Below are 26,837 nucleotides of genomic sequence, written 5' to 3' on the forward strand. Positions count from 1 at the left end.
TGAAGCAGAGTTAGTTTATTTAAAAAACAAACATTTTAAGCACAAAGATTTAGAAAAAGAGGAGCAGGGGAGGAAAGTCAACATCTCCGAGAGCGTGTGTCTGGGTGTCTCAGTTACGGCTCAGTGTCTTTATGGCAGCTGTCTATACTGTTTCTGGTAGCTTAGGACTTGAGCCTAAGGTGGTCATGGCTAGTTTCTATGCATTGGACAGGGGCACTGCTAAGGTAAAACTCTAGATCACAGGGTTGCTGGGGAAGTTAAGACATTTTTACTGTAAAAAAGGGTTTAGTCTTGTTCTGGGGAGTCCCAAAAATATCTAGGAAAGGAGTAAGGTCACACTTAAAGGTCATATAGGTTTAGGCCTTAAGCAAGGTTCACTCATTTGAACACAAAACGTCTATGAATAGAAGGGCAACTCCTAGCTGACACCTTTACAACCAATGTGACTGTGCTAGAACATTCTGCAGGGAGCATCAGCCAATCTCCTGCTCCCTCTCATGAGTGTAAGAGCTGGAGGATGAGAGGACATGCTGGCTGCGGATACCGCATGGCCGCTGTAATGTCCACTCTTAGCACCCATTGTTACCCACACAAGATCAAGCCTTACCTTGTGGAGGAACTACTGGCAGTTGATGGCTGCTGAGGGAGGCAGGGCCTCTTTCCTTCTGCAACAGGGCCACTACTAAGTTGCCCACACCCTAGAGGATGATCCCACACCCACGAGCATATGGGCAGCACCACCTGGTTTCAGGGTTATTAATAACAACAGCAACAAAAGGAGGACACGCTATCGGAAGGGAGGCAGAACAAGGGCACTAGGAGGACTTGGAGAAGGCCCTGGGGGATGGAGATGATCAAAATATACCCATATGTGTGTGTTTTCCAAAAATATATTGTTTAAAAAATCAATAAAAAATATGGACAAGGGGAGGGAGGGAAACAAATGAGAATAGTGTGATGACATCTACCAATATACTGTAAGGAAACTCCTCACTTACAGCTGAGAGGTGGTGGCACACACCTTTAATCCCAGCACTTGGGAGGCAAAGAGGCAGGTCTCTGTGAGTTCAAGGACATCCAGGGCTACATGGAAAAATCCTACCTTGGAAAACCAAAAAAAAAATTTTTAATTTTTTAATTTTTAAAAATATGGATACTTCCTTATATAGTCACAGAAAAGTTATGAATATGGAAGGGAACTTATTGGGAAGAGAAAGGGGTTCAGAAAAAGTGGGAAGGGATGAGAGAGGGTAATGAGGAGTGAATATGATTAGTTTTAATCCAGTTCTGGTGAGAAGGCCATCATCATGTGACCAGAATTCTGTAGTACACACCCTAGAGAAATGAAAAAGCACGTTCACAATAACCTGTATGCAAACGTGTACGGCAGTTTTACCTATAATCCCCTAAACCTGACAACTAAATATGCTTCAGTGGGTAAAGAGTGGCACAGCCATAAAAATACCATAGAACAAAGACAAAGGGCTGCGTGAGGGGCGAGCGCCAGGCTGCCCGGAGAGGCAAACCTGTAGGAAGACACAACAAGTGTGTGCTTGCCAGCATGTGGGGAAGGCTTGGGTTGGGGTCTGGTCACAAAAAGGACTCGTGACAGGCTCTTGATTTGTGGTGATCATGTCATTCTATGTACCTGTTAAAATCCAGCAGGGGGTGGTTGGTGGTAGTGGTAAGCATACTCAGGAGGCAGAAGCCGAGAGGCAGCCTGATCTCTGTGAGTTTGAGGCTAGCCTAGACTACATATTGAGTTACAGGCCAGACAAGAGTTCCAAACCCTGACTCAAAACAAACAAGCATCAAAGAACTGGGCTGGGGATTAGCTTGGTGGTAGGGCATTTACCTAACACACACAAGGCCGTGGGTTGAGTCCCATTTGGGAATGAGGTGACCCAGAAAATTGTGAATTCAAAAGTTGAATTGACATACTAATTTAAACTTAAAAAAGATTTATGTTTATTTTCTGTGCATGAGTGTTTTCCCTACATGTATGTATGTGCAATACATGGATGCCTGGTGCCCTATGAGGCCAGAAAAGGGCATTGAATTCCTTGGAACTGGATCCACAGACAGTTGTGAGCCACGAGGTGGGTGATGGGAATCTAACCCAAGTCTTCTGCAAGAGCAGTAAATGCTCAGAACCACAGAGCCATCTTTCCACCCCTAGATTGCTTTTTTTTTAAATGACTAAAAGATTTAAATAAAGCTCTTTTAAAAGAAAATTTCTATCTGTGTTTCTGCCAAGAGAGTTGAAGGGTGGAGGCTTGGCCACACCTGCCTGCTGTGTGTGTGTGTGTGTATGTGTGTGTGGTGAGGGATTTGCTTCTGCCGAAAGGTGAGATCAGTACTAGAGCAGCGGCTTGCCTCCTCCCACTTCGACCACCTCATACCAAACCTCTGGGCAGTCCCTTTCTGAAAACAGGGCACAGGTAGGTTGGGGAGTATGGTGGTTGGTTTAAATGTCAGTTTGCCATAAATCAGAATCACCTATAGGGAGCCACACCTGGAACATTGTCTTGGTTGCCTATAATAGATGTGGGAAGACCCACCCAAGAGTGGGCAGCACGTCTGGAAGCAGCTCAGATAAAAAGGGCATGGCGGCAGGAAGATTATTCACCCATGCTCTCGGCCTCCCACATGCCCTGTTGGGGGCCAGGCTGGGACTGCTGATGCCACAGACTCATGGACTGTGGCCTCTCCCATGAGAGACAGATGCTGTGGAACCACTCCCACTGACTGTCCAACCTCTCAGGTACAAGACAACTATTTACCATATGCTAAATTAATTCTTTTTTTTTTTTTTTCACCCTACCCGTTCTGTGTCTCCGGAGAACTTGACTCATACAGAGGGGAAGGTCTGCAGTTTCTACAGTGCTCGAGATGCACAGCACTGCAACAAGCCACCCAACAGGGCAGCCATACTGTTGTTTGCTCATAAACAATCTGAAAGCTCTAGATCAGACCAACTGGTTAGTGTTTGTCAATGTGACACAAACTAGAGTCACCTAGGAAAAGGGTCCCTTCACTAGGTGAGCATGTCTGTGGGGCTTCTGGACTAATAATGCAAGAATAATATGGGAGAGGGTGTAGCCTGCTCTTGGCTGTGCCAGCCCAGGCACGTGGTCCAAGACTGTATAACAAACCGGGCTGAGCAAGCCATGGGGAAGGAGCAAGCCAGTAAATGGCATTCCTCCTTGCTTCTGCTTCAGTTCCTGCCTTGAGTTCCTGTCCTGACGTTTCTTCATGGTGAACTGTGTGGACCTGTAAGTCAAATAAACCCTTTCCTCCCACAAGCTGCTTTTGGTGTTATACCACAAAAAGCAAAGTGGAACCTGGTCTTTGCAGGGCGTGGTGGCACACACCTAGACCCCAGCATTCCTTAAGTACAAGCAAGAGATAAGGAACTCAAGGCTACACAGCCTGGGCTGCATGGGACCACCTCTTGTTTAAAAAAATTATTATTATTATTATTATTATCTTGGTTTTTTGAGACAGGGCTTCTCTGTGTAACAGTCAGTCCTACCTGTCCTGGAAATAGTTCTTGTAGACCAGGCTGGCCTCAAACTCAGAGATCCACTTGCCTCTGCCTCCTGAGTGCTGGAATTAAAGGCATGTACCACCACCGCCTGGCTGGAATCGCCTCTTAAAATCAAACACAGCCTTCTTGAGTTGGGTCCTGACACTAAGGGATTCTGAGCAACCCTGAATTTCAGGGCCTCCTGGAGTCAACTCACTTGTCCTGACCTCTGTCCCCATAACTCCTGAACAGTCAGGCACTGGATCTCACGATCTGCAATTCTGCATAAGGCCTTTTGGAGAAAGCTGGGCATGCATCCTAGGTTGCACAGTGGGAGCTCTGGCAAACTTCTCAGATGAGCCAATTCTTTTCTCTCACAGAGGCTTCTGAGACACATAAACCAAGGGCTGTGTGTAGACAGGATGGCCTTCTGGAGGAGTACTGCTGATCAGAGCACCACTGTGATCCACGCCCTGTGCAAGTCTGGCCTAGAAGACCAGAGTTGGGCCACTGTGGTGAAGGTGGAGGGGAGGCCCCTTGTCTAGTAGGTTGGCACTTACTGTGAGACATTGGAGAGCACCAGGATGCTTAAGGCTGTGACTTTGAATGAATGAGGTGGGATTTTGGCAGAGCCATCTCTGGGTTGGTCATCTAGGGGAGAGCTGCAGGATCCCAAGGCTGCCATATGCACTGTGCACTGGTCTCTTTGGCATGGCCACCACTTGCCTCCCCCATCCCCCAGACAGTAGCTGTGACCTACTACTCACAGAAGAGTTACCCTCACCATGCTCTAACCAATGAATTTAATATCTAAAGACACATACTACAGGGCAGTAATTGTTGAGTTTTTTGCTTGTTTTTTGAGACAGGGTCTCACTATGTTGCCCAGGCTGGCCTCAAACTCACCTTGCAATCTTTCTGTTTCAGCCATCTAAGGCATGTACAACCCAAACCTGTGGATTAGGAGGTGAAAAGTTATGGCAATGCTCTATTCTTGCCCTTATGAAAAGCACCATCTGGTGTGCTCCTGTAGCAACACAAGTAGAATGTTTAAGTTTAGACCTTGGTGTACTGTTAATGACAGATCTGTACTGCTGACCCTGATATAGGAGCTGGTTGGGTTGGCTTACAGTGGAATCATAAAACGGATCTCCTTCTCGTAGATGTCTGGGATCAGTCCCATTGGGGAGTTAATCATGTGCATTGTATTCTTGCCAAACAGCTGGAACTCATAATGGATGAGCTGCTCCCAAAAGCCACTGTTGGGTCGAATGATGGGCCGGCATGATTTGGTCCAAGTGTGGGCATCTAGAAGGGTCATGGCATGGTATTTCATGAGGTAGGCGAGGCACAGGGCAGCTGAGCGGCTCACACCAGCAGCACAGTGCAGCAGGGTGCGGCCCTGCTGCATCTCCACGGAATGGATCTGGTCAGCGACGGGGTCGAAGAAATCGCAGAGACGCGCGATGGGCGCATCGATCACAGGCACCTGCACGTACTGGATATCCTCAAAGAAGGTGTTGGTTACCTCTACTGAGACGTTGATGACCGTGGTGATCTGATTGCTGGACAGCAGGAGCTTGTTGTTGGCAGCCACACCATTGCTGATGAACAGGCTCTTGGTGATCTGCGAGAGGCCACTGACTGAAGGCTGTGGGAACTGGACGGCGAAGGCACCTGACGGAGAAGTCATCAAGGTGACAGACAGGTCAAAAGCCGGTGCTGGGTTACACGTCCATCTTTCTGCCAGGCTGTGCCCACTGAACACTGTGGAGAGGAGGGTGAAGTGGAGAAGGGTAAGAACTCAGAAGAGTTCTGAGAAGTGGATGGCTGGGTCTCCAAGGCTAGCCAAGGCAGGCCTCTGAGCAGCAGTCAGGGAACACATTGATTACACTAAAGTTAAGCTGAAACCGTTACTGGATTGTTGGGGGGGTCTTTTCACACAGAGACAAGGGAGATGAGAACAGTCAATCACGAGAGGAATACAGATAGACTTTAAAGGGACTTCAGCTAGTGAGTGGAAGGAGCAACTTGGGTTTACTGGGATGGGTTCAGGTCAGGTCCTAAAGAGCTTCTGGAGAAGCAGGGTGGGACTCAGCAGGGTCTTGGTCCCTAGGGAGTACCCACACAACTGGAAACAAAGCTAATGGAAAACTCGTCACGTATTTTGCTCAGCTGTGCCTTCAACATTTTATTTTTTGTTTTGTTTTTTGTTTTTTTTCGAGACAAGGTTTCTCTGTAGCTTTGGAGCCTGTCCTGGAACTAGCTCTTGTAGACCAGGCTGGCCTCGAACTCACAGAGATCCACCTGCTCTGCCTCCTGAGTGCTGGGATTAAAGGCGTGCGCCACCACCGTCCGACTTTGTGCCTTCCAATATTAATGACTCTAAGTCAACTGAGACCAAGTGAAAGTGAAGCCCGGTGGTGCTCACCTGGAACACAGTACTCAGGAGGCAGAAGAGGAAGGTGGGGGGCTCTGGACACAAGGGTGCTATTTCATGCCCCCCCCCAATAAAGAGCCAGGGAAACAAGCTACAGGGTTTCTTTAGTTTTTTTCCTTTGGCAAAGAAACAGTGCTGTTTACTTAAAATTAACCTTTGAGAAAACGGGATTACAGAAAGAACAAGCAAATTTCCCAAGCGGCCAGTTTCAGCTAGCATAAGAGACATCTGTCTAAATCCTCCCATAATAAAGGGTCATCCAAAGTAACATCAGGCCAGTCAGTGATGTTTCTACAGGTCTGTCTCCCTGTTCCTGCCTTCCAAGGAGTGTGACTTTGAAGTGACTAGTGTTTTTGTTTCTCTTCTCAAATCCTTTTCTATCCACAAAACCATAAACCTCCTCTGCTTGGCTCACTGGAACATTCTGTTGTACAGAATAAAGTGTTGTACAACTTTAGAAAATAGAGTCAAATAAGATCTTTAAAGTGTTGCTCAATGGCGCCACACGCCTACCTTATAAAGAGGTGATGAAACGAGACAATCCAAGGGCGTGTAGAAAGGCTAAAATGCAGATCCTTGTGGGAGTAACACGTAAAGGCTGGGGGCTATAGAGCTGTAAAGATGGTCTGAAGCCATCACAGACAGGAGGGCATAGAGCAGACGGGGAAACTGAGGCAAAAGACAGGGGAGTTCTAGACCAGCCTGGATTACTGAAATTCTTTAAAAACAAAACAACCCACAACAAAAGAACAAATCCAGTATCATTCCCCACAAAAACGAACAGTTTGGATTGAGGAGAGAAACTTGGTCGCAGCTGTTTTCGCACTTTACAGCCAATGAGGCCTTTGGCATCTAGTTAATTAGTCACTCGTGGGAAGTGAGACTCGAGGAAAAATAGTTTTGTTCATCATCAGACAGCAAGGTCTTTCAGGAGAAACTGGCAAATATAGGTGGGGCTTTGGTTAAATTCTGGGTTATAAACTGGACCAGAGTCCACAAGTTGATGGGTGGGAGGTGCCACTTCAAGTCTAGGACGCTTCCTAGGGAGTTGGCTTAGGAATGGCTCTCTTCCTGGTGACCGAGTTCCGACAATCTTACCTCTCAGCCGCAGGGCCGCGGGAGTCTTTCAGGAAGTGACTGCAGGGCGGAGCCGCGGGCGACGGTCTCTGAGAGGGTCCGTCATGATCCTGGATCTCAGTAGCAACGGCTTCTCCTCGCGCAACAATGGGCAGTTCTGGGCCTAAGGCGAAGCCGCGGCCTGCTCTGCACACGGACGCAGCGTCGTAGGACTCGCGCAATCATCAGACCTCTGGGAGAAGCCGGGAAGGCTGCAGCAGAGCATACCGGTCTGTCTCCACGGAAACGCGCCTAGCAGCGCGTCTCAGACCTCAGGGCGGCCGCCTTCAGGCCCCGCCCCCTCACGCGTCTCCTAGGCAACACCCTACCGAGAGTCACAAAGATCTGGAGGTCTGCAGCCTGCAGGCTCCGCCCCTTGCTTGTCTCCAGGGCAACGCGCAGAGCTCAGCCTTAGACTTCAGTATAGATAGTCGCTCGGCGTCCGCGCGCCCTTCCAGCATGGTTTTTGGCTTAGCTAACATTCCCGAGTCCTTAGCCGGCCGGTTAGGATCCTCCACACAGCCCAGAAAGCCTTCAGTCAAATGGGATCTGGGCTCGAGTTTCGAGTCTGTTGCCAAGGAGCCCACTGCCTCTGGCACGGACTTCCGGCGCGAGAGACTAGACAGCCAGCCGGATCTCGGCCTCCGCGTCCAACCACAGATCTACTTCCTGCGGCCGCGGCCTGCAATTCCGAAGTTGTTATTCAGGTGTGGTTCTGGTGTGCCGAGCGATTGTCAGATCCGGGACTTGTGAGGGAATCCGAGCTTTCAGATCCACACCGCCCCAGTCGTGTCCCCTACTCCTGCCCATCCGAGTTCCTCAGACTTCAGACCCAGGCCAATCTGTAGGAAGAAGCCTGGACGCCGGCTTGAAGTCGTAGTCCCATTTTCAACCCTCCGAATGAATCCTGCCCTGACTTACCGTAGGCTTGACATTGTGCGGTCTGAGCTCTCTTTGAGGTGACACCCGATGAAGCTCAGGTCTCAGGCCCACAATTACTTGACCACCCGCTTTCAAGCCTTCTCATTCTCCAGTGATTCTGGAAAAGCCTTCAGTTTCCCCGTTGTTTGGCCCCAATACCCAGAAGCCTTAATCCTGCCCCCGCTTTCTCAACCCTTCGCTCAGCCAAGTTCCTACAGAGGATTTATTATAGAAAAGCAATTTGGTTCAAAATGACCACTATTTATTGCTTGAAAGAGTATTTCCAACCTTTCTCCCTTTTCATGTCTACTGTTGATAAATTTGATGTGTCACTGAGTAGAGAGGATCTAAGTATTTAGGTTCTTTCCCTCAAAAACAGCGTTTAGACTTGTGTGCGAATTCCTTACCTTTAAACCTGTTTTTCCGTCAGCACCTGGGTATGTTGAATTGACTTTCATAGAAGGCAGAAAAATGGAAATAGGAATCTTGGGTTTTTTTGTTTTTGTTTTTGATTTATTTATTATGTATAGTGTTCGGTCTGCATGTATGCCTGTACACCAGAAGAGGGCACCATATCTCATTATAGATGGTTGTGAGCCACCATGTGGTTGCTGGGAATTGAACTTGGGTCCCCTGGAAGAGCAGCCAGTGCTCTTAACCTCTGAGCCATCTCCCAGCCCCGGGATGTTGATTTCTTTGTAAAATTTGTAAAGGTAAGCACACCCAGAAGACAGTTGTTACCTACCAATAAAAAGTGAATTGGAAAACATTTTATAATCCCTTGAAAGGTTATTGACCCCCCTGCCCTTCTTAAACTAGACATGGTTGCCCTTGCTTGTAATCCCAGCACTTGGGTTGGAAATTCAAGATCATCCTCAGTTTAAGAGGGCGTTCTAGGCCAGCTTGGGATATATGAGACTTTGTCTCAAAAAATAAATCTTTTTGTTTGTTTTGGTCCTAATGATAAAAGTAGTATGCTTTCTGATGATCTTGTTCTGATGTGCTAATGAAAAGAATTTATGAAGGTAATATAAGCTTTCATGTTTGTTGTTCCTTCTGTCCCTGTGTGTATCAGCCAGCCAGCTGTTTCTGTTTCAATCAATTCTTGAAAATGTGCATGGAGTTCTTCCTTTCTTGTTCTTGTTTGTTTGGGAATCTGTATTCAGGGAACACTTCGCCAGCACATCGGGCATTTCCCTGGTTTCCTTTAAAATGCCTTGTCAATCATTACAAAAGTAATGCACACTAATTAGAACATCATCAACAACAAACTGAAAACAAACCAACAAAACGAATGAGCAGATGCAATCACTGTTAACATTTTGATGTGTACATGTAAGGTCCTGTGCTGGTTAGCTTCTGTCACCTTGAAACAAGCTAGAGTTACCTGGGACAAAAGCTGATTGACTTGTGGGCCTGTCTGTGGGGCGGATTCCTAGTGATTGATGTGGGATAATGCAGCCACTGTGGGTGGTGCCACTCCTGGGCAGGTGGCTGGGTGGTATAGAGTAATGGAAAGCAAGGCAGTAGAGGCTTTCCTGCTTTAGCTCCTACACTGAGTCTCACCTTAGCTTCTCTTGATGAGCAACTCTAACCTGTAAGTTGAAACAAACACTCTCCCCTCAGGTTGATTTTGATTAGTGTTTTATCACAACAACTAATAGGCTAAGGTAATACATATATATGTATGTGTGTTATAGTTTTAAAAACAAACAGCACAAAATATCACTGTTTAGCAATCTCTTTTTTTCCTCTTAACTAGTTATCACACCAAAATAGTTATACTTGATTGCATGTATTTTATCTGATGACTTAGAATGTATAAACATTGTTGTTGTTGCTGTTGTTTTGAGACAGGTTTTCTCTGTAGCTTTGGAGCCTGTCCTGGAACTTGCTCTGAAGACCAGGCTGGCCTTGAACTCACAAAGATCCATCTGCCTCTGCCTTCCCAGTTCTGGGATTAAAGGCATGCACCACAATTGCCTGGTCTGAACATTTTTTTTAATGGAAAAACCATTTTAAAAGCTTCATAGTGTAACTAAATTATCAGAAAATGAAAACCTACTGGCTAGCAACATCCTTTGATGCTGTTTATTTGTTAAGGTATATACCCCAGGTTAACTTAAACCACAATGTAACTAAGAATGGTCTTGATCCTCCTGCTTCTGCTTCCCAAATAGGTGAGTTTTTATTGGTGCTGGAGACCAACCAGAACTGTGTGCCTGCTAAACACACATTCTACCAACTGAGCCTCGTCCCCAGCTCCTCATTCTCATATTGCCCCATACTTCTCACCCTTGTGGGTGTCTCCGACCCATCGATACCAAGGGGTTCAGGATTCCTATGAATGCCAATGTCCAACTCAACACAATGTAGCAAATTAAAACATTGGGAGATTAGGCATAGATGGGGGAATCTTCTTTTGGTAACTCAATTATGTGATTCCTGAGTGTGAACTTTGTCAATGACATTGTTGTCTTGTAGTGTCAAAAGGTGGAACATAACTAGTAGAGTCTCCAGAAGTCCTGTAGCACCCCAAACCTCCCTCACTCCCCAAACTCTTTTATTAGACTTCCCTTATTAACTAACCCTGTGTCCACCCACACTCCTCCTTATCTCTCCCTCCCTCCTTCCTTTCTTCCCTTTTAAAAGAGAGTTGCCTGTGTAGCCCAGGCTGGCCTTGAGCTCTCCATCTTCCTCCTTTCAGCTTCCCGAGTGCTGAGACCACAGGCATGCATCAACACAACCAGCTTCCCTCCTCACCTTCTTCATCCTGTTCTGTTCTCTGCCCACTTCCCAGACACCCTCAGATCCAGGCTATGAAGGAAGAACTCCCCATCTCAGCCTCTCTCAGATTCATCTTTTGCCTCTACCTTCCAACTTACATTCATCTAAGACCTCCACCTTTGCTCTTACCCTGCAGTTTCTCATAAGATGACCACTCCAGCACAGTGGGCGAGCTCAGGGGGTGAGCGCTTGATCAGCGTGTGTAGCCCTGGGTTCTGGCCCAGCACCAGCACAGGGTGCCAGTAACGACAACGGACAACAGCAATTCTTGAGGACTCTTCTGATTCTCTGCTGGCCTCTCTTGAGGACTGCTCTGGGCCTTTCTGTGTCCTCCCAGGATGCTCTTTCTCCCTGTTTAGGAAGCAGCCTCTTAGCAGACCTCATCTACAGGCAAAACTTAAAGTGGTTTCCTTGTTCCTCTGAAAGTGAGAAAACCACTTATCTTGAAAGCCAAGGAGGAGCTGGGTGTTGTGGTATATGCCTTTAGTCCCAGCATGTGGGAAGCAGAGACAGGAGGATCTCTGTGAGTTCCAGGCCAGTTTGACTACAGAGTGACTTCCAGACCAGCCAGAGCTACGTAGCAAGAGCTTGTCTCAAAAACAAAACAAAATAAACTCAAAGAGCACCTATCAAATCAGGCCTTGACCAGTTGTCTCTAACCTGTTCCATCTTCCCCTGCCCTCTCTAGCTTAATGAATTCCAGCGATGCAAATGTGAAGAAGCTTTTACCCAAGAGCAATTTGTCTCGGGTGATTATTCGGGACAACCTCAATGCACAGCGCATCTACGAGATGGAGGTAGGGTACCCCGGCTTCTGGGTTGGAGCCCGTTGGCGGCCTGACTACTCTTTTCTCATAACTCCTTCCTTCCTAAGACTGCTGCTGTGGAGCCCTGGGTGGGAGTGGGACTCTCAGCTCCTAGAGCTTATAGGAGGCCATGAAAGTGTTCTAAGGTAGGCCCCATCTTTATAGGGGAGAAAATAATACTTGGGATTAGTGTCTTCCCCAAAATGTCCCACCTGCTCTCCATGACCTGACAAGAGAGAGAAAGCCCTCACCTCTTGGGTGGTTTCTTACTTTCCTGCTTGAATCGGCATCAACACTATCTGGCTAGCTTTTTTTTTTTTTTTTAAAGTTATCTCGTCTCCAGAGGAGAGCTGAGGCCAGCAACAACAGCAATAAACCCACAGAACGACAAGGACTGAGTAGGGCCCTGTGTTAAACTTCCTATGCTATGGTCTAGTAGAAGTAGGCTGGAGTCAGAGATAGGCCGGCTGTATATGATCTTGGGTGAGCCATACTTGCTTCATTTTTAAAATAAGATTTGAAACTCTTTTAGTTACAGGTTGTGTAAAGTAAATTTGAACTACTTTAAGCAGAATAGGGAACTTGAGTTCACGTAAGCAAGGATGGCTCGGGCAGGATGACCCATGCTTCCCAGCTTCCTTGGCGGCTCTCGCTATCTGCCTTTTGACACCTGTATCCCCTTCTACCTGACTTAGAAATACTTATGCAAGTGTCTCACATCCTGATTGCGCTGTAGTTACGGGGATCCCCTGCACCAGGCATGCACATCACATCCTGATTGTGTTGTAGTTAGGGGGATCCCCTGCGTCATCTCCCCACATCCCCCTCTGTAGCAGTTCATTGAAATGCAGGGCTGAATGGGTAAGAGAGGATTTGTCCTCCCAGCCTTGCAGTCTTGTTGAGACAGGAGAGGAGTTAAGGAGTGGATGAGTTAGAATCCCTGTGACAGAAGGGTTGTCATAGGGAAGCTGACATGTATGAGATAGACATGTAGATATGTCACAGATAATACATAGACAGCATAGTGATTAGTAAGGACAGGGTGGGAGGATTTGTGGAAGAAGAAAGAAACAAGATGGACCTCCTTGCTACTGCAACCTCCATTTCATTATTCCCTTACTCTTTTCACTTATTTATGATTTGTTCTGTGGTCTTGGGAATTAGACTCAGGGCTTCACACACACAAGGCCAGTTCTCTATTGAGTTGCGTTCCTGGCCCTGTGAATACCCATTTGTAAAGCTCAGTCTTCAGATTGTTCTGGTTGAAATCAGGCTCCACAGCTACAGACCGTCAGAGGGCGCCACGATACTCCATCCAGCTCAATGTCCACTTTACAAATAGAGAAACTGTGAGGCCCTGTGTGGTCCAAGCTGTGTCATGGGATGAATATGGACTGGGTCTAACAGGTCTAACAGGCCCCTTGCCCTTCCAGGTCAGCAGCCTTGTCCTTTGCTACCAAGTGACTTGTTCATATCCTAAACTCATCTCTGTTTTCCCTAAGATGAAAGCTTCGGACAGGACCAAGAGAAAAATGAGCCATTTGTACGACCACCTGAAAAAGAAGTTCATGACAGACCAACTGAGGAAGATGCTGCGCTGGAGGCGGGAGTCTCTGAGCACCCAGCAGTACTTGGACAGGCAGCGGATAGGCTCGACTTAGATGGCAAGCCAGCCACCGTAGCAGTGGCAGAACGGTCTGCCCCAGGAACACAAAACCATCCTGGTGAGAGCTGAGGGGCCAGAACTTGCTGGTCTCCACCACTGTAGAGCAATAAAGGGTTAGCAGCGGATAGGATGAGAGCACAGCAAGTCTTCGGTTCCAGTCTGCTTTGCTCCACCATCCCCTCCGTCCCAGTGAAAGACCTGCAGCCACCAATGCTTGTGGAAGAGGTGGCGTCAAGCCAGTCTCCCTGGTTTGTGCAAATATGGAAACTTTGGTGCCCACATTTGCTTTCTCTTTTTCCCACTTCTCTCTTTCCCTCCACCGTCCCCACTCCCTCTGTCTCCTTCACGTCTACCCTTCCTTCCTTTCTTCCTCATTTTGGTCTGGAGACAGCTCAGGGCTTGCATATTTGCAGGGAACATGCTCTCCCCATGCCCGGTGCACACATCCCTGGTGACACATCTGCCAGCTGTGCTGCGGCTGTTGACATCTTAGCCAGAAAGGACCGAGTAATGCCACTGTGCAACATTCCAGTGGTAAGGAGGTCAGGGTGAGGCACTGGACAGTGTTGTTTCTGCCACCTACCAGCTTGTATGACCTTGGAACCTCTCTGGGCCCCTGTTTCTGCCTCTGAAAGAATCAGGCAGGCAGTAAAAAGATAACTCGCCTCAAGGAGCTGGCAGAGGGCAAGCGGCTGGCCCAGAGCTCACCCTTTCCAACTGCTGTAACAATGGCGATACCCATGGGCTCCCAGCCCTCCTGGTGCTTCTGCAAAGCACCCTCAGACACCCTGCTTCCTTTCTGTCCCTTCCCAGAGCCTGCTTAAGTCCCGTGCTTGCTTTTCTCATTGATTTTGGGTTCCCATAGGGGCTTCATTCTGCCTGTAGTGTAGCACAGGTCTTGGTCCTTAGCCCTGATTAGATTGTTTATCTTGAGAGCCAGAAGTAAGACCCCTCTCAGATTTGATACAGGTCTGTTTTGGATGCTTCTCCAACCAGCCCTGATGATAGGCCACTCTTGTACCCAGAACCCACACCTGAGTCTGTGCCAAGTGTTTGACTGGCTCTGACTTGTTCACACACTCTTCTTCCTGACCAGGCTGTGACCCTGACATCTCTAATCACAAATCTAGGAAAGGGAACAGGTATTTGCTTTTATTTTATCCTAGAGAATTTCATACAATGTCTCTTGACCCTAGCCATCCCCACTGCTTTCATCTCTCTCTCTCTCTTTTTTTTTTTTAGGAAAGACTTTTGAATCAGATGTCCTAGTCTTCTGACTTTGGTTGCCCCTTCTATGATGTCCGCCACGTCTTGAGGATAGAGTTGTATTGTAATTGTATTACTTGGGGTCAGATACCTCCTGGTCAGTTGATGTCTGCATTTTGACCAGTTGTAACTTTTTATTTTATGTTTTGACTGCATCTATGTCTGTGTACCCTTATGTATACCAGGTGCCTACCGATGCCAGAGGCAGCATTGGATCCCTGGACACTGGACTTTCAGAGGGTTGGGATTGCCGTGTGGGTGCTGGGAATCAAACTCAGCTCCTCTGCAAGAACAGCCAGTGCTCTTAACAGTCAAGCTATTTCGGTCCCTATGATGATGATGATGATGATGATGATGATGGGTTTTTGAGACAGGGTCTAATGTATATCTTTCTGACCTTGAGCTCAATATGCAGCTTATGGTGGCCTTGAACTCCTGATCCTCCTGCCTCTATCTCCTGGGTGCTGGGACTATGGGTGTGTGCTAACACACTCAGTCCATCCTCACAATCTTCCTACACTCCTAAGAGAAAGCATGCCGTATCTGTGTCACTTATTCTGCTTTATAAGATGACATCCAATTACGTCCATTTTTCTGCAAATGCATCACTTTTATTTACAGCTGAATAAAATTCATTTTTATTTATGTATTTTTAAAATCCATGCATCTGTTGATGGACACCTAGCCTAATTTCATTTCCTGGCAATTGTGAATACTGAATTAATAAACATGTATGTGTAGATGCCTGTGTGTTATGCTGACTTACTGTCTCCTGAATGGATGCTCAAGAGTGGGCAGCATGGTAGTTTTAATATTTTTTGAGGAACCTGTGATTTCCGTAGTGGTGGCAGCAGTTTCATTATGACTGGCAGCGTGCCCTTGCCAGCATTTATTATTGTTGTTGGTGTCTTAATCATAGCCTTTCTGACTTGAGTGAGTTGTAATCTCAAAGTGGTTTTAAAGTGCCATTTCCCTGATTACTGTTGAAAATTTATGTGTATGAGTATTTGCTTGCATATAGAAGCGTGTGTGTGTACCATGTGGATGCCCAGTGCCTGAGGAAGCCAGAAGAGGGCGTTAGATCCTCTGGAACTAGAGTTACGGGTGGTTATGAGACTCCCAACATGGATGCTGGGAACTGAGTCTAAGTCTGCTGCCAAAACGGCGTGCGCCCATAGCTGTTGCGCTGTCTACATCCCTAGACTTTGTGTTTAAAATGATCTTGTTGTTTTAGTCAAGATTCTCTAGAGGAACAGAACTGATGGAATGAATTTGGGTATATATTAAAGGGGAATATGTTAGGATTTATTAGGTGGTTCACAGGTTGTGGGCTAAGTAGTCTAACATGGGTGTTTCCCAACAAAAAAGCCAAGAAGTCAGTAGCTGTTTGGTCCATGTGCTGGTGATCCATCCCAGAGGATTCCTAGAGAGCTACTGGCCTTCAGTCTACAATAGAATCCTAGAGAAGTAGGTTCTAGCCCAGTGGAGAAGTGCCTTAGCAACAGGGTAGATGAGCTTGTCATCGAGAGTGAGGGCAAGCAGGCAAACAGCAAAAGCTTCCTTCTTCCTGTCCTTTTATGGGGCTGCAGTAGAAGGTGTGGCCCGTGGCCCAGTTGTAGGGTGGGTCTTCCCACCTCACATGATCCAGTCACCAAAAGAAAAAAAAATCCCTCACAGGTGTGCCCAGCTGCTTAGATTTTATTTGGTTCCAAAGATATTCATGTTGACAATCAAGATTAGCCATCTCATTTGTGTGCATGTGTAGAGATACAGGGGATAGAGAACAATGTTGTGGATTTGCTTCTTTCCTATTCTCTTTACATGGGTTCTAGAAATGGAGCTCAGTTGTCAGGCCTGTATGGCAGGTGCCTTTACCTCTAAGCCATCTCACTGAGCTACCTTTCCCAGCTTCTAAAGTGTAAGTTTTCAAAATAGTCCCTAATGACCCTCCACTGAACTCTGTTTTAACATCCACTTCTATATCTCAATTCTATTCATTTGAGCTTTCTCTTTGGTTAGGTTAGCTAGAGGTTTGTCAATATTACTTTTTAAAATCTTTAAAATTGAGCTGCTGGTGGTGGTGGTGGCGCACGCCTTTAATCCCAGCACTGGGGGAGGGGAGAAGAGGCATGTGGATCTCTGTGAGTTCAAGGCCAGCCTGGTCTACAAGAGCTAGTTCCACGACAGGCTCAAAGCTACAGAGAAACCTTGTCGCAAAAAAAAAAAAAAAAAAAAAAAAAAAAACGAAACAAAAATTTTTAAAATTGTATTTACTCATGAGTGTGTGTGCCAGTGCACACGTGGAGGTCAGAGGACAACTTTCAGGAGTCGGTTCTGTCCTTCTACAATGTAGGTTCTGGGGACTGAACTCGAATTTGTCAGGCGTGGTGGTAAGAGCCCTTACCCACTGAGGCGTATTGCCAGCCCTGCGTTTTCACTTGCTGGTCCTGGAATCACACTCCGCTTAGGCTCCTCGTGCTGGGATTACAGGTATGAGCCACTGTTGTGTGAGTCTGCCTGAGGAGGCACAACTTACATTTCTCTACCCACCCCAGATAAGGAACCCACGACAGACAAAACTTTTGGCCACATCAGAATCCAACTTGATGGACGGACAAATGTGTTGTATGATGATGAGTCTATTTATTAGTCTTACAGAAGTATGATTGAGGGGTTACTTACGGGAGCAGGGACTCAGAAGTAGCTCTTATTACACAAGCAGACGCCATGTGGGTGGTGACCGATGGATGCTGTAACCCTGGAGAGCAGTTTGACAGCTCCGAGAGTCTCTCCCCGGCAGCTCTGTGGGTTAGAGTCACCGTCTCACCCAGCCCAGCACAGTTTACTGTCTCCATAACCTTGGGCCAGGGCTCTCATGAATCTTAAGGTCAGCCTTCCCAGACATGTGATGTTTGTTTCCTCCTGAGTCTCAGGAGCCTTCTACTCTCTCATGCAAGAGACGGCTTCAATTCGAAGGGAACTGCTATATATGACAGCCACCACAGCTGCCTAGACCGTGTTCTTTCAGTCTTCTTCATCTGTGTCCTGAATTTCATATTTATTGCCCTCTCCTGCTTTAGGGCTTGTGTTCTCATTTTTTAGTAGTACAGATGCCTCTCTAGGTTATTTATTTGTGATCTCTCTGATTTTTAATTAAATTTAGCTATAAGCTATCCCCTTAGAACTGCCTTAACTGTCTCCAAAGGTTCTAATAAGCTGTGCTTTTATTTTCATTTGAGGCTACTAATATTTTAACTTTCTCACTGACTTCTTTAAGTGAACCACTGTTCGTTCAAGAATGTAAGCTTAGTCATCATGTATTCATGTGATCTCTGTTGCTATTGATATCTAGCTTTATTCCACTGTGATTTGATAATATAAAATAAATTATTTTGATAATTTTATATTCATTAGGCTTGCTTTGTAACCTAGAATGTGATCTATTTTAAAGAAGGCTCCACCAGCCGTAGAGATGGCTCAGGGGGTAAGAGCGCCCGACCGCTCTGCCTGAGGACCTGAATTCGATTCCCGGCTCAGAATGTCAACGCCCTCCGCCGGCCTGCAGAACGACCCACAGGCCTCCACTGTCCACCGTAGATCCGCGTAGAGTAGTAGGAAAAAAGAAAAAAAAGAAAAGAAAAGAAAAAGAAAAAGAAAGAAAAGAAGGCTCCATAGGCTGCTGAGAAGAATGCATAGCCCATATCTTTCGGATAGAATATCCAATAGGAATCTGTTAAGTCCATTTGATCTATGGTGTAGTTTAACTCTGCAGTTTATTTGTTGATTTTGGTTGGAAAGATCAATCTAAAGAAGAGAGTGCTGTATTGAAACCACCCCATTGTTTTTGTATCAGTACCTATCTGACCTTTTCTGCCCTTTAGTGTTTGTTTTATAAAATTCAGAGCCCCAAATCTGATGCTTACACATGTTGTGTATCCTCACGATTGTGATGTAATTACCATTGCCCCCTGCCCCCTTCTGTGAAATGGTATAGCCCCCGCGTATGCTACCATACCTCAGTACCTAGCTTAATAATTGTATCATTTTGAATGATAATGATTATTCCCTTTTTTCTGTATAAATTTGCCTTTATATCTTCTGGGGCCAGCAAGATGGGTCAGTGGGTAAGGGTGCTTGCTGCCAAGCTTGATGACCTGAGTTTGATATCTGAGTCCTGCGTGGTGGAATGACTCCCACAAGTTGTCTTCTGACTTCCAAATATGTACTATGGTGTAGCATACACACACACACACACACACACACACACACACACGACAAATAAATGTGAAAAAAGACCTGAAAGTAGCTCTGTGTGTTTTTGTGGGGGGCTCCATTTGCTTGATAAGTTGATTTCCACCCTTTGTTGACGCTCAGTTGGATGTCATTGCTAGTGAGATATATTTATTGGAGACAACAGATCCATGAGATCTGTTTTATTTAATCCAGTCAAACTAGTCTCAGTCCTTTTAATTGAAGAGCTGAGGCCATTTATATTTATATATTTAAGATTTATTATTGAGAAAGGCTTGGAAATGTTGGCTGGATTTTCTTTCTTTCTTCTTTTTTTTGGTGTGTGTATGTATATGTGCATGCTTATGGGTGGGTATACATGTATGTTGTGCATGCATGTGGAGACCAGATGACAGTTTCTGGTTCATCCTCAGGAGCCAGCAACTTTGTTTTTAGAGCTGGGTCTCTCATTGCCTGGTGCCTTCTGGTTTGGCTTGGCTCACTAGCTAGCAGGTCCCAGCCATCTGTTTCCATCTCCTCCGTGTATCCACCACCTTTCCATTTTTATAAACATGGGTTTTGAGGATCAAGCTCATGTCTTCATGTTTGTGTGGCAAACTTCCACAGGCTGAGCCATCACCCCAGTCTCCCTGTCTTGTCTTCTTTGTTGGCCTGAGCTGTTTGCTGCTTCCCTGTGCTGGATGTGATAGGTTACTTCCTAGTCGTCCTTTGTTCATTGTTCCTCCCACTCCTGTTTTCATTTACTCCTTCGTGTGTATGAGTGTATGTATGTGGGTGCATGTAGGTCACAGCATGTGTGTAGAGGTCAGAGGACAACTTTCAGGAATGGTTCTCTCCTTGTGCCACGTAGGTTCTGGATTGCACTCACATTGACAAGCTTGGCAGCAAGGGCCTTCACCCACTGAGCTGTCTTGACCCTGTTTCTAGAGCTAACTCCACAGCTCCAACAGAACCCTTGCTATCCACAGGCACATCCATCCAGCAAGGGGATTCACGGTCCAGGTTTAGAAATGACAAAGACAGATGTACCTGTTTAGATCTCAACTGGGTGTTTTTCTTCCCAAAGTCCCACCCACTTGAGAAACACCCTCTAGCTACAACATTAACCTTCCCAGGGGGTATGAACTTGGAGTCCCAGGAGGGTGGGCAAACCTGCCCGGTTCACAGACAGCGAAGCTGTGTGTGGCCAGAAGAGGATGTCTGGTCCAAATGGAAGGGAGGCTACTAAAGTGAAGATCGCTCTGGAAGACATTGGGTATTTGTCCAATACAGGGTCAGCATCAACAAAAATATTAAGACAAGAAGAAGTCTTCAAGTACCTAGAAGTCTCCAGTTTTAGAACTCAGAGAGAAGCCATTTAAATGGAGTCTCTTTTTGTGTGAGCTCCCTGTGTTTTTAATTTTGTCTCTTTTGCCATATTTCAGCAGTGGGATTAAAGGCATGAACCACTGTTGTTGCTGGCTTTTTCTTCTATTTTTAAATTTTGTTTTATTTTATTTTGCTCTTTGCGGGGTCCACCACCCAGCTCCCAAATAAATACATGGAGACTTATTTTTATTTATGAATACCTGGCTTTAACTTGGCTTATTTCTAGCCAGATTTTCTTAAATAATGCTGTCTATCTTCTGCCTCTGGGCTTTTACTTTTTCCTTCTTACTCTGTGGCTGGCTGTGTGGCTGTGTTCCTATTGTTCTTTAAAAAGATTGTGGGTGTGTTTCCTGGCAGGCTCGCAGAGCAGCCGCTAGTCCGACAAGGATGGCTGTGGGTCCCTGCAAGATCTCCAGGGTGGCAGCGCCATGCGGCCAGCGGAGTCATGCGGGTGGGTACGGTGGATAAACGGCTCACAGGACATAGTAAATAAACATAAGGGTAAACATTTATTACTTAAAAAAAAACAGAGAGACAGAGATAGACAAACATAAAGACATAAAAACATAAAGACAGAGAGAAACACGTGTGCACACGCCGAGAGAGAGAGAGAGAGAGAGAGAGAGAGAGAGAGAGAGAGAGAGAGAGAGAGGAGAGACCAAAGAGAGAGAGTTAAGATGGCAGCGAGGGACGTCAGAAGTGGCTGGGAGTGGGCGTGGTTAGCTCTTAAAGTGACCAGACCCAAAGGAATAACAGTTCCTACCCCATGACGTCCTCCTCTCCTTCTCCTTTTTTCACTCCTCCTCCTCCTCTTCTATATTTATTTTCTCTGCCTGGCAGACTCACCAGTTTTTATTATTATTTTGGATTTTTATTATTAAGACCAATTAGAGCTTTGCAACAATTGGTGCCCAACTTTCAGGCACGAATTCATGAAAAAGCTACTTGCCTGTGGCTTTGTGGCTCTGGCTCATGCTGAAACTGCATGTGGGGGCTCCCTCCAGAGTCACCACCCTGCTGGCTAGGTTTTTTTTTTTTTTCTTTTTCTCCAAGCCTCTGAGCAAGTTTGGGATTTTCCTGTTGCAGTCTTTCTAAAGCAGTCTCCAGCTGCCACCCAAACTCCAGAAGCACCTAGGCTCTTACCTGCCTGAGACTGGCTGACTCTGCCATGTATGCTTCTTCTGCACAATCCTGTGTGTGTTTTTCAGACAGCCGGTTCCCTCTCCCCCATGGATTACGGACTTCTCCCAGACTCCCCCTCTTCAGGCTCCACTCTCAGCTCATGGCTACATGCTAGCAGCTGCAGCTGAACTCAGCCAGGCTGTTCACCGCCTGTGTTCTCCGCTCAGACGTGCTATGCCTCTTATTTCACCAACATCATCAGCAGATTTGGTGAGACAATTGGGAATTCTTAAAGGGGAAAATTAGTTAAAAGAGTGTTTTTCTCACGTCAAAAGATGGAAACACTATTACAATGGAGGGAATGGATGGTTTAAAAGTAGAGCAATTAAATGAAGGGGTAATCAATTTAACCAGAACTGACAATGCTAATTATCATTTTTATAATCTTTATTGTTGGTTTTATAATTCTTGGTTTATTCTTTAAAAAATTGGTTGATATGAGTGCCAAGATAACAAGCCTTAGAAATACTAATTAAAACAGATCATAGATATAGTCAGACCCAGACAGAAGAATTTAAAGGGGAACCAATCTCAGCATTGCACTTTAAGGTAAGAGGGAACAGCCTAAGGTTTTCAAAAGCCAACTTTAATTTAACCGGTAATTTTACAGGAACAACTGCCAAATGATAGATATCCCCAATGTTGTGCAAGAGTTGAATGGAGTCCTGTGAAAATTTTAGATTTAAGGAGATTCAAGGAAGCAATAGTCTCATATAGCATGCATTTACCTTTTGTGAAGCAGATGTTAAACTTGTAGTCAACTTGTAATAGAATTATTTTTCAAGAGTGGAGAGACTTGGTTACAGCAGTCTTAGAGCCTGGTCCTCAGTTACAATAGAGGACTTGGTGGAAAGATGAGGCTAAGACCATTTAATAATGAAGTAGGATTAGGTATGGAAATCTCCCAAGATCAACTTCTTGGGGAGGAAGATTATGCTAATGTACAAAGGCAATCTCTATATGATGACCAGACCTTGACTTTATGCCATTCAGAATACTGGGGACAGAACTGGATAAATAGGAAAGAAAATTGAGTCATTTGCTAAGTTATATAAGGGCCCCCCAAAAAACCTTCATGGATTTCTTACAAAGAATGACTTCAGCAGGAAATAGAATGATGTGAAATTCAGAAACTAGACAAATAATAATTGAATCTCTGGCTTTTGAAAATGCTAATTCACAATGCAAAAAGGTAATTAGGCCATTAAAGGCAAGATCAGAACCCTTGGTGGAATGGATCTGAGATACAATAAATATTGAATTTCATGACCATGAGGATACTTGGACAGGAGAGTGTTTCAATCATGGTAAACAGGGTCACCTGAAAAGGGATTGTGAACAGAACATCCCTAGAAACAATGTGTTTTTTCTAGGCATAATTCAAACAGCATGCCCCTCTCTTTTGGATTGTGCAGAAGGTGTGACAAGGGCAATTATTGGTCTAATAAATGACTATCGACAAGGGATAGTCAAGGTAACACTTTGTTGTTAGGAAACACTTTGAGGGGCCTCTTTCAGACCCCCATGCCAAATTTGATTCAATCATTTTCTGTTATCATGGAGGAAGCTCCTTCTCAGAGCAATAAAAGAACCTAATGCCTATTTTAAGAAACCATACTGCTCTGTATGATAGAAAAGTTCTAGAAGAGAAAACAAAATTCCAGAAAACTGTAAAGCAAATAGTTTTGCAAATTTTAAAAATGAACAAAGACCAAAATTAAAAATACAAATAAATGGCACTGTCATTGAAGGTTTTGTAGACACAGGTGCAGATGTGACAATAATTGCACCAGAATCTTGGCATTCAAATTGGCCTCTTTAGGAGGTAACTGTTCAGCTTTTAGGGATTGGAACATTATCTCATGTAAAATAGAGAGCAAGATAGGTTGAATGTTTATGGCCAGAAGGACCAAGAGGGAAATTAAAACCATATGTGTCTAACATAGTCATGAATTTATGGGGATGTGATTTGTTACAGCAATGGAATACTCAGGTCAACATTCCTCCAATCTTAGAAATAAGCCATAAATTAATGTATGTTTCTGGGGAAAAATATTAGAAGGTATTATAAAAACAGTCATTGACTGTCCAGGTTCTACAAGAACAGGGCACAACAGCTGCTGATCTTTCAAAGTCACCAAAAGGCCTACCTTTAAAATGGTTGATGGACAAACCTGTATGAGTTGAGCAATGGCCTTTAACAACAGAGAAACTGCAGGCTTTAGAACAGCTCATACAGAGCAACTAAATACTTAACATATTAAAGAATCAACCAGCCCTTGGAATTCTCTTGTATTTGTTATCAAAAAGAAATCTGGAAAATGGAAAATGGTAACAGATATAAGAACTGTTAATAAGGTGTCTCAGCCAATGGGCTCACAACAGTCTGGAATTCCTTTGCCTTCTCTATTGTCTAAAGGATGGCCTCTTATAGTTGTTGATTTAAAGCATTGCTTCTTCACTGTACCTCTACAAGAAAAAGACAGAAAAACTTGCTTTCATGGTGCCTACTTATAACAATTCTCATTCTGTTAAGAGATATCAGTGAAAAAACAACAATAAAACAAAAACAAACAAACTTTAATCCCAGTACTCAGGAGAGGCAGGCTGATCTCTGAGCTCAAGGCCAGCCTTGTCTACAAAGCGAGTTCCAGGGCAGACTCCAAAGCTACAGAAAGAAACACTATCTTGAGAGAGATATCTCACAGGGAATCTTAATTAGCCCCACCCTGTGTCAATATTATGTGTGTGTCAGTCATTGGAAATGATATATAGGCAGTTTCTGCAATCTATAGTTTACCATTACATGGATGACATCTTACTAGCTGATTCAAATGTAGATACTTTAGAATATTTGAAGAAGTAAAGAAAAATTTGCCTTATTGGGGATTACAAATTGCTCCTGAAAAAATACAAAGAGGAGATTATATTAATTATTTAGGATTTAAAATAGGCCTACAAAAAATTAGATCCCTAAAGGTGCAAATTAGGAGAGATCGATTGCAGACTCTTAATGACTTTCAAAACTTGGTAGGAGACATTTCCTATCTACAGCCCACTGTTGGGGTAAACAATGATGAACTAAGTGATTTTTTTCACAACCTTAGACAATGACAAGGACTTAAATAGTCCAGGAGAATTACCAGCTGAAGCTGAGGGAGAATTGGCTTTTGTGGGAAAGAGATTACAGGATGCACATGTGGATCATTTGGATCCAGAGCTTGAGTGCATTTTCATTATTTTACCCTCTAAACATTCTTCTACAGGAATTTTAATTCAGAGGAAAGATATTATCACAGAATCTATCTTTTACTATATAAAACAGTAAAAATTTAGAAACTTATGTGGAAAAGGTCTCTGAGTTGATTCTAAAAGGGAAATTGAGACTTTGTCAATTAACAGGAATAGACCCACCAGAAACTGTAGTGCCTTTTACTAATGATGAAATTGACAAATTATGGGCAGAAAGTGAACCTTGGCAAAGAGCTTGCAGTAATTTTTTTAAAAGATGTATTATGTATACATTTATGTATTTATTATGCATACAGTATTTATGTATTTATACAGATTAATGTTTTATGTATACAGTATTCTCAGTATTCTGTCTGTATGCATGCCTGCAGACCAGAAGAGGGCACCAGATCTCATTATAGATGGCTGTGAGCCACCATGTGGTTGCTGGGAATTGAACTCAAGACCTTTGAAAGAGCAGCCAGTGCTCTTAACCACTGAGCCATCTCTCCAGCCCAGCTTGCAGTAATTTTTTTTGGAGAGATTAACAACTATTCCAAAAGCAAGAGAATTCAACTTATAAAGAGAACTAACTGGATCCTTCCTCACATTGTACAGGGAACAACAATATCTGGAGCCCCTGCATTCTATACTGATGCAAATAAATCAGGAAAAGCAGGTTACAAATCAGAAAATTTAAGTAGATTGGCTAAAAGTCCTTATAATTCTGTCCAAAAGTCAGAATTATATGCTATTCTCATGGTTTTAATGGATTTTACAGAACCTCTCAACATACTTACTGATTTGCAATATGCAGAAAGAATTGTTTTATGTATTGAAATGGCTGAATTTATTACAGATGATACAGAATTGACTTTATTATTTATTCAGTTACAAGAAATAATCAGGAATAGGAATCATCATATATATATATATGGGATATATATATATATCCCATATGAGCCTGCCAGGCCCTCTAGCACAAGGGAATGAGGAAATTGATCAACTATTGATTGGAAATGTGCTGGAGGCCTCAGAATTTCATAAAAACATCATATCAATAGCAAATATTTGAAAACAGATTTTTATATCACTTGGCAATAAAATTATAATGGAAATTATAAAGAAATGTCCTACTTGTGTTTATACACCCAAACTCCACTACCTGCAGGAAGTAACCCAAAGGGTACTCAACTGAATGAAATCTGCCAGATGGATATGCTCCATTTTGTACAATCTGGAAAATTAAAATATGTATACCACACCATTGATACCTATTCAGGACTACTTTGGGTGACTGCTTTGAGTTCGGAAAAGATTGATTTGGTAATCACACATTTGCTAGAAGCTATGGCCATCATGGGTATACCTGCACAAATTAAGACTGACAATGCTCCAGCATATGTCTCTAGTAAAATAAAATGTTTTTTGCTTATTACAATATAAAGCATATTACAGATATACCACACAATATTATAGGGCAAGCAGTCATAGAAAGATCAAATCAAACTGTAAAAGACGTGCTCAATAAACAGAAAGGGGTAAGAAAGACCCCAAGAAACGGTTGCATAATGCTTTAAATTTTCTAAATGCTAATGAGAAAGGAACTACAGTTGTGGAGAGACTTTGGATACTAGAAAAAACTACTGAATTAAATCAAACTATATACTTAAAGATGTGCTGGTCTCAGAATGGATATGCGTTACATTGGGGAAGGGGTTTTGCTTTTGTTTCCACAGGAGAAGAAAAGCTATGAATACCATCAAAATTGATAAAGATTTCATTTGAACAGGAGACACCTCCTAATTAGCAGAGATTATAATTCATCAAACAGCATGGCCATTTAAACTAACATATAAAACTAACAAATGCCTTTCATTTGATCAGATGTAACTTGCCAAAAGAGATCCTCCCCACAATTAGGGTTGGGGAAGGGTTTTGTTTCTGTCTTTTCAGGAGAAAAAGGCATCCAGCTAAGGAATCTGAAGACCACTGGACAAATGAGACATCTGAAGAAAAAGGTCAAATCACCCAGAGAAAATATCCCAAGAAAAAGAGTAAATGTGATATCAGTATATCACATTTCCAAAGGTTAAAATTTTATAAATCTTGCCAAATGCCTGTTTCTACTGTTCTCTACAGATATATAATGCAACTGTTCTTTTTGTAGTCCCAGTTTAATAAAAATTAAAAACTGGGTTTGGAATTAGAGTGTGGCTCTCTTTTCTCTAAACCTAAGCATGCTTGTTAAAGTTAAATCCAAAATCTCTGACT

General features: G+C 44.2%; 2 protein-coding genes across 4 annotated transcripts; one reads left to right on the plus strand and one right to left on the minus strand.

Moving 5' to 3' along the window:
- On the minus strand, positions 1-7,326 carry Dusp18 (dual specificity phosphatase 18). The gene is made up of 2 exons (XM_048449960.3): positions 7,068-7,326; positions 1-5,296 (listed from the first exon to the last, which is right to left on the minus strand). The coding sequence occupies exon 2, from the start codon at positions 5,220-5,222 to the stop codon at positions 4,656-4,658; it is 567 nt and encodes a 188-aa protein (XP_048305917.1). The 5' UTR covers positions 5,223-5,296; positions 7,068-7,326; the 3' UTR covers positions 1-4,655.
- Positions 7,327-7,408: 82 nt separating this feature from the next.
- Positions 7,409-15,271, plus strand: C8H5orf52 (chromosome 8 C5orf52 homolog). Of its 3 annotated transcripts, none has more exons than XR_015002770.2 (4): positions 7,431-7,792; positions 11,482-11,590; positions 13,102-13,323; positions 14,508-15,271. XR_015002770.2 is itself a non-coding variant. In XM_048449962.3 (3 exons), exons 1-3 carry the CDS (start codon positions 7,545-7,547, stop codon positions 13,258-13,260), a joined length of 516 nt encoding a protein of 171 aa, XP_048305919.1. In that variant the 5' UTR covers positions 7,409-7,544; the 3' UTR covers positions 13,261-15,271. The 3 variants fall into 3 exon arrangements, 1 of the variants encoding a protein (XP_048305919.1); XR_007235046.3 differs by having other exon boundaries at positions 7,432-7,792; positions 13,102-14,407; XM_048449962.3 differs by having other exon boundaries at positions 7,409-7,792; positions 13,102-15,271.
- The last annotated feature ends 11,566 nt before the right edge of the window (positions 15,272-26,837 follow it).

The sequence above is a fragment of the Myodes glareolus genome, chromosome 8 (genome assembly GCF_982192425.1).
Source record: "Myodes glareolus chromosome 8, mMyoGla1.1, whole genome shotgun sequence".
NCBI classification, from domain to species: domain Eukaryota; kingdom Metazoa; phylum Chordata; class Mammalia; order Rodentia; family Cricetidae; genus Myodes; species Myodes glareolus.

Bases quoted from the DNA above. Each gene is read 5' to 3' on its own strand.
- C8H5orf52 (XM_048449962.3), top strand. From the start codon at position 7,545: ATGGTTTTTGGCTTAGCTAACATTCCCGAGTCCTTAGCCGGCCGGTTA. The intron at 7,793-11,481 runs GTGTGGTTCTGG...TGCCCTCTCTAG, and splicing joins ATTCCGAAGTTGTTATTCAG to CTTAATGAATTCCAGCGATG. The intron at 11,591-13,101 runs GTAGGGTACCCC...GTTTTCCCTAAG, and splicing joins AGCGCATCTACGAGATGGAG to ATGAAAGCTTCGGACAGGAC.
- Dusp18 (XM_048449960.3), bottom strand. From the start codon at position 5,222: ATGACTTCTCCGTCAGGTGCCTTCGCCGTCCAGTTCCCACAGCCTTCA.